This window comes from Anas acuta, chromosome Z, assembly GCF_963932015.1.
Source record: "Anas acuta chromosome Z, bAnaAcu1.1, whole genome shotgun sequence".
Lineage (NCBI taxonomy): Eukaryota > Metazoa > Chordata > Aves > Anseriformes > Anatidae > Anas > Anas acuta.
Window position 1 is genome coordinate 71,561,911 of NC_089017.1, and position 7,749 is coordinate 71,569,659.

Genomic DNA, 7,749 nt, shown 5'->3' on the forward strand with positions numbered 1-7,749 from the left:
AGGAATGCCTCAAAATGAGCAATGGTACTAATGTTGCAGCCTCTGACCTGATTTTGCTTCAGAGCAGCTACAACTTGTTTGATCTTTTTGCCACTAGGAAGCTCTTTTTAACCATGTCATTTATAGCAGTCACATTAGAGATTATTTTCTGCTTCATACTCCTGCAAAAACATTACCAAGTGGAGTTGGCCATGTACTGCAGCAGGAGTGGTGTCATGCAGATCTCCTCTGGGGTCCGTGTGAACTCAGGAACAATTCATCACATGAAGCAAATGGGGCTGGTCCATTGTTTTTTCTCCCAAGCTGTGCAAAACCATCATCCTGCATGGCTTTGAGTTACTGTACTGTTTAGTTAAGTACCATGTTGCATGTCTTCTGTTTCTTATGGCTCTTGCTCAGCTGTGGAAAGAAATATCAAGTAATATAACCACTTTCTTCCAAATCTTGGGCCAGAATCTCAGCTGGTGTAAGTCAGCAGAGCTCCACTGACATTATTAGTGCTCCAGTGATTCACACCAGCTGTGGATCTGGTCTTCTGTCTCAATTTATGAAGGGCTTGAACTAAATGTCAGGAAATATGAAATGATCTCTTGGAGTCAGCAGTTCTCCACATGTGTTAATGGAGTTTAAGTTTACCAAAAGGCAAGACTTCAAAAAGTGATCCAACAGAAGAATAAACTTTCAAGAAAAATGCCTTTACTTGCAGGCTTTTTGGCAAGAGAGAACTATACAACTTACTGCAATTTAAAGAAATTAACTCAGTTATGCATCAGGTAATACAGCTTCAGTGAGAATCCAAGATTCAAAATTTCACAGCAAAAAGCAAGCTGTTGACATGTCTTGAATAATTGCCATGCAAATATGAATCATACAGTCTTAAAGCCAAAATTAAGTTGCTTATGAACTTAATGTAAAGAGTCTAATGATTCCACTTTGCAAGTGTAGTTGGTTTTATTCACAGGCATGGTATTACAGCTTCTGGAGAGCAAATGAGAGTACCATGTACCAGTACAGAAGCTTAATAGTTCTAGCTGTGTAATGTTAAAACTCACCAGTGGTTTGGCTTATGGATGTGTTCTCATGTGTAATGTTGAAAACAGTTAGTTTACCCAATGAGGATAAAATTGTTACTTATACAGCCATTCTTAAGCAATGTCAGGCTCATTTTTCAAAATCAGAAAATTCTGTGATAGGTGAACCCTCAAAGTCAGCAAAACTCAGACTCATTACCTTAATGGCATGTGGACAGTGAAAAATTCCTAAGCTACTCTAAAAAGACTCCAAGTACCTGAAATAACCTGTGGTGATACAGAGGTCTTTCACAGCCTAATTTATCTGCTGGTGAGACCACTCAAAATTAATTAAAATGATATATGTGCTGCTCCACACTGTGTGGTTCACCTGTGTTCTCACTGGAAACAATGCTTTAGACTGATCAAGTTATGCACCTTCAATAAGAGAACTTGAACTTCACATTGTGCTGAGGTATGTTGTCTATATGTAAAAAAAGGGTATGAATGAGTTGATCACAAACAGTCAGAATGGCACAGAGTGATCTGATCCTGCTGACCAGAGGTTACTGGCTAAGGGTCTGATTCTGGCATGTTTGATTTGCAGTTGGTCCAAGTGGTTTTTGATGAGACTGTCATCTGTCTAGATGTCACTGCATGCCAAGAGAAGAAGCAAAGCAAAATAAAACAAACATGACAAAACAAAACACATTCTTTGACATGATTAATTCAGACCTGAAGGAGAACATTTTACAGAGTTCACAGAGGAACCTAGTTAGACTTCCAGGAAAAGTAATGATCATAATCTGAAAATAATGGTATGTTGAAATTAAAGCAGTTTGCGGAACTGGAATGATGGATAGGGTGGTGAGGAAACCCTTCCGAATACTGGAGACTTCATAGGAAGGGCAGGCCTCCCAAACTCAGCATTTAATGGGATTTTGCTGGTTCCCAAGGAGCACGGAGGGCTCCACCTCTAAATGGAAATCAATCTCCAAGAAACATTGTAGTGAGAGCTCTGAACCTCCAGTGGATTCACAGACTTGAAGGACCAGATGCCATGAATGGCTGGGTTCTTGGGAAGATTATTGCATTTTGAAGATCGCAGTGTTTTTTAGAACTGTTGCTTTCTGGAGTTTTCCAGTTAGAATGGGAATTTTCTAAAACTTGGTTCGGAATCTGTGTGAAATCAAACTTCAAAACAGCAATCAAAAATGCTGATTTTGATTAAATATATTGGCAGCTGTGGAGCAGTTGAAGGTTCCAATTAGTCTGGGAATTAAGATGGCTTTTGAATGCCTCATTACACAAAGCCCTCGTATGGCAGAGTTTCAGAGTAACTTTCCATCATTTCTGTCTAGTTCTTCCCATCCTGGTGAATGGTGTGTTGATTTTGGTAATAGAAAAATTTTTTACTTTCTGTCAGGATGAAACCAGTGGACTGTACCTGGGCATGAAGCCATTGACCCTCATGAAATTCCAGCCAGCCCCAAACCCTACAGTGCAAGCACATCAAGTCCACATCCTGCTTCCTGTACTGATTCCCTACAGTCTACTGAGTCAAGACTAAGAGATTAGTTCTTGTTTTCAAAGCATCTAATGATACCGTCCTGGAATATCGCATCACTGACAGCTCCACTATCTGTGATCCGTGATTTTCCTCCTCAAGCTCACAAAAACAAATCTGTGTAGGATTCAAAGGTTTTGGGGAGAATCCCAGTCTATACGTATTAATTCTCATAGGGATTAAAAGCTGTCACAAATGTTGTCATCTTTGTAAATGCAGGATACCTCATCTTCTGTGTTTATTTGAACACCGTCTCAGAGGGAGAGGAGAAGCAGTCTAACATGAGCTTGTAGCAAATGCCAGGAGCTCATATAGCCAAGAAACATTTAAATCATCTGTCTTGATAGGGGCAGTCGAAGGAGGACTAAATAGGGCTGCTTGGTTATCCATTATAACAGATGTCTGATTCAAGCAGAAAGTTTTCAGGTAGGACTCTGCTGTCCAGTTACCTAAGGACAAACCTGCACCTTGGCATATAAGTAGCAGTGAATGATGAGTACTTTTTTTGCATACAGTTAGAGCACATGTAAACGTAATATACATACAGGTGGAGGACAGGGATTTGGAAGTCCATGAAAACCTGGGTTTTAGTGGTGGAGAGCATGTGCTATGCAAGGATTTTCTGCATTTACCTGTGTTTTCTTCTGCTGTGCAGTGTGGGGACAGGCTTGCGCCCTCGGGGCATGGACCTTTGAGACAACTCAGTGTGCCAAAGTGATGGACAGCACACACACACTTAGCACCAGGGTAAAAATAAAGAGCAATTCATGGAGCATCATCTTGTACAGAAGCAGAAGGGCAGGTCCTCTCCTTGCTTTCTGTGTTTGTTCTGCTCTCCATCACTCTCCATGTGGAATTTGTGGGTGAAATGGTCATTCTCCTAAAAATTGTAACAAAATAGCTTAAGGCTTGACGTTTACAAGCTGAATTTCATCTGTTTGTTTTGCCACTGCCATCCCAGCACATAATTAGGTCTTACAAAAAGCTCTTTTCTCTTACATGCAACCTTAACAAAAATCTCAAAATACACTGTTAAACGGGCACCTTGGCCGCGTGCGTGTTGGATTTATTTATATCCCTATCTAAACTTATTTCAAACCTGTGTCTTTGCTTAATATTCCCAGGCCTGATCCTGCCTCAGAGAAGACATCAGGCAAGAATTCTCCGGATGTGATGTCTCTCGAAACACTGGAAAACACTTGCGAGCCAGAGGACCTCTTTGATGACATCTAGCTATGTGTTGTCTGAGAAACTCAGAGACTGGTGCTCCACATCAAGTTTAGTTATAAAACTAAAAGGCTTTGGTATAGACACTGAGCCAAAATCTGTACGGTATTTGATGACATATTGCTTTAATTCCCTTGCACTGGCCTTGTCCCCATTCTTCACTGCGCGGTTGTAGAGCCTTGGCATTCTGAGTCGTGATTTGTGACAGCCTTGAAATCAGTTCAGCCTCTGTGTAGAGCTTTTACCGCATGCGCATGGGGAAAGAGAGCCCCATCACAACTTTTTTACATCCTAGCAGTCTTTTGCTGTTAGTTGTATCCAGGATCAACTGGTTTTCAGATGTCCCCAGAGAATAAATCAGACATAAGGAATACTTAAGGCTGCCACTGCACTTACCTGATCTTCTGCTCCTTTCTCGAGCAGCTTAGCTTAGATGTGGTCTATCTAATTCCTCAGCTTTGATTGAGGTATGTCTTTAAAAAATCAAGTGTGCGAAGAAATGATTTTTTGCTTTTTAAAGATTCTTTGTAGTATTATGCATATATGGTGCATACCTGCTTTAGGGAGTAAAGTGTTTAATATTGAATCTATTTTGACCTTCTGTAGAATGAAGTAGACCTGTAGAAACCCATAGACTTTAAAAGAGACATTTCGATATTTCATTATTTTTCTTAAGATGGTTTCTAAAGTAATAAAATGCTTTCTAAAAAGGCATTGTTTTTGCTTTTATTTGCTTAGACCTGCTATGAGTAAAGTGTCTAGTTAGAAGAATGCTTTAATGCTTGACCTCTTCCTGCCTGAAGCTGGTACACTCATTTAGGTTTAAGGCTTCATCAGATGAAAAGTTAGCAATGTGTATTTACCTTCAGAGGTCAAAATCAAGTGTGTAGAACTAAGCATGTGTGTCAGACTTCTGCTTTGCAGTTTCAAGAGCCTGAATCAATTCTCACTTAAGGCAGAGGGGACCCATTCTTCTGCCTGAGAAACAAGAGTTTTAAACAAGAATAATCCCACTGAAGCCAGCAGGACTACACAGCATAGTACTGCTTCTGTGCTCTATGGCTTGTAATGGACCTTGAAAATTACCCTGTATTTTTAAAATGCCAATTTATTTAGGCCCTCATCCTGCCAAAATTCAGTCCTATACTTAATAAAAAGCACTGGTCTCTATTCGCAGGATCAGGGCCTCATTTAAGAATCTCAGTGAGGATCTGGGAATATTAAAATTAAGCATTCCTTTCTGAAAAACATGGTCACAGCATTTTAAATTCACAAAGGGCTTTGGGACAGTGTTATAAATCACATAGTAAAAACATGAATGGACAAAATATTTTGCTTGCTCCATAGGCTTTGTGCCTGAGAAATGACAAGACCACAAAAGACCTATTCATACACCCATTCATAGACATTGCCTGATTTAAAATCTTCCAGTGCTGATCTGACAATGCTTTCAGCAAAAGCTTGTATATAGTTTCAATTTTAATGTGAAAATGTTCCATGGCTTTACCTGAAATAGAAGAGCAGAAAATGAAGGTAAATGGACCTGAACATCCTGCAAGTCTGCTTTCAAGAAACTTGGTTTCTAATAATAAAATGCTACTATATAAATAGCAAATGTTACACTCAGTTGGAAGATGTAATAATTCTGTCAGAATAATTATTCTTTTTTTTTTTTTTTTTTGAGGTTTATAGAATCAAGCCAGAAACTTAGTAGAAAGTGACGTGATGGGGGACATACCTTGGACTGAGCACAGATGTGTTGTCTAGTTATAAAAGCTATGATACAGAGCCAGTTTCCCATCAGCTGTGGCTGTTTGTATACATGGGAACACCTCCTCTCCCTCGAAAACCATTTACAACATGTCAGTCTCCACCACTGTGTGAGAATGTGCTAGGAAAATGTCCCTTTCCAAAGAGTTTGTGCAAAAAGCTATTGCTTTTCTGCCAATGAGGTTCCAATATCCAGTTGACTTTGAAGACAAGGAGCATCTCATTAATAATTCCAAAATGAGTTCATATTAATTGTCAGAGCAGAGGAAGTCTTGTGAAACCTACACAAAATGAGTGCAACTTACCTACAATACATATGTATTGTCCAAAAGCAGGGGAGACATCCACTTCATCCGCAAACTCATTCATCTTTATGCACTGAAACAGACCCAGTGGACTCCTTTGGTCATGCCAAACAAAATCCATTTCAAACTAACCTGTGATCTTTGGGAATGGAACTCAGTAATAACACCTCATATTTTTTTTTAAATCTGTGGAAGTATTACAGTACTTCCTGCTTCTTGGTGAAGTCTCGGAGAAAAGCTGGGACCTTTGCTATCCCTCTGTGCCCGTGGAGTTCTTGCAGTGGGATTTTTCCAAAGCTGACAGAGCAGAGGGGTTCCTGTGAGAGACAAGTACAGCTACACATAAATTGAATGCAATATTTACCTTCTTTGCAATGATATAACATGTACCAGATAATGTTCTTGTTGTGATCCACCGTTATCCTTAGGTTCTCACATGCAGAATAACCAGGTAGTCACTTGTTTTTCATTTCTGCATTTGTGGAGCTGACACTTACCCAATGAGTTTAGTAACTGGCATTTCACCTTACGGACTTGCGTCCCATTTCTGGAGCTGATTTCCCATGTTTGTCAAGATGATTTTGTATACTCGTTCTTTCTCAGCACAGTATTATGGGAAACATTGTAAGTTTCCCATTGCTGATATCCAGACCATTAATAAAAACATCGAACATTTCTGGTCTTAAGCCTTACTCCATTCATCCTTTCACTTAGCAGAGTTACTGAACTGAGAATTACTTTGTGAGCATGGTTTTCTAACTCACCTTTTGGAAGAGCATGTTTTCCAGGCAAGCCTATAAAACCGTCACATGAAATAACCTGACATGAGATGTCAGTCAATTGCGTCTCCCCTGTCCAAAATATTTTAGTAATGATGGAAGACAAAATAGAGAAACCTGCCCACAAATGGTTTTTCAAGACAGGAAATTAACCAATGTCAAGAAATGCAGATCCAATTTCAAAGGCTGTCCTTAATTAGTACTTCTCTTTGATATTGCTCTGCAAATGATTTCCCAGGTAAATTTTTTCTTCAGCTTAAACTATACTTTAGGGGAAGATAAAACATACATTTGTTTTACAAGAGGAAAAACATGCCATCTTTCATTAAAGGTTTAGACTCGTCTAGAGTTTTATATTTTCATTGTAACTTCTTAAACAGAGTGGGTGTTTTTATGCATAACAATTTGTCATTTGAGATCTGGGTTTATCCAGTAGTTAGTTCAAAATGATTAACAAATTTTTTTTTTTTTTAAATAAAAGGGAAACTGTTATACCCTTCCCCCAAAAACAAACAAACAAACATCAACAAACAAACAAACTAAAACTGTTTTCTTGAGAAGGTGCTATATAAAGTATTGCCTTTGGGTTGAAATATTCTAATTTTGAGATAAATTTTTGGCATATCAGTATTTTAATTACCTTTCCACTATTATTCCCCAAAGGAGTCACTCATATGTATGTATGTATATATAAAATATGTTGTTCTTCCTTGCATTGTGCCTGTAAGGGTATAAACATTGTGTTTATAAATGTGACTCCCTGGACATGTTTAGCACAGTCTAGCTGGCCTAGACATCCTCTGTAGTTTGCTCTAGCACCTTGGAAATACTCAAGGTGGCAGATAGGAGAAGCCATTACACATGGGAATTTGATGCTGGTAAATATTTAAGGAAAAGCATATTATTTATTTATTTATTCTGTTTTCTGGCTTTTATTTTTCTTCATGGAAAAAATAAAATGTGGAAACAGTGAAGCAAGAATGGTAGGAAAACAAGTCAATAAAAGTATGTCCAGGCTGCTTAGAGACTGAAGGTATTATGTTCTGAGCAAAACTAAAAATCTTTTCAGGAGCTGGTTATCTTGCTGAAGG

General features: G+C 38.8%; 1 protein-coding gene across 2 annotated transcripts in view; it reads left to right on the forward strand.

The window, feature by feature from the left end:
• The window catches only part of XRCC4 (X-ray repair cross complementing 4), a 181,441-nt gene extending 176,923 nt beyond the window's left edge, over window positions 1-4,518 (forward strand). For both annotated transcript variants that reach the window (XM_068666206.1, XM_068666207.1), the window contains exon 8: window positions 3,702-4,518. In XM_068666206.1, the coding sequence (XP_068522307.1) occupies window positions 3,702-3,810 (109 nt within the window). In that variant the 3' untranslated portion in view covers window positions 3,811-4,518. The remainder of the gene's footprint in view (window positions 1-3,701) is intronic.
• Window positions 4,519-7,749: the final 3,231 nt, after the last annotated feature.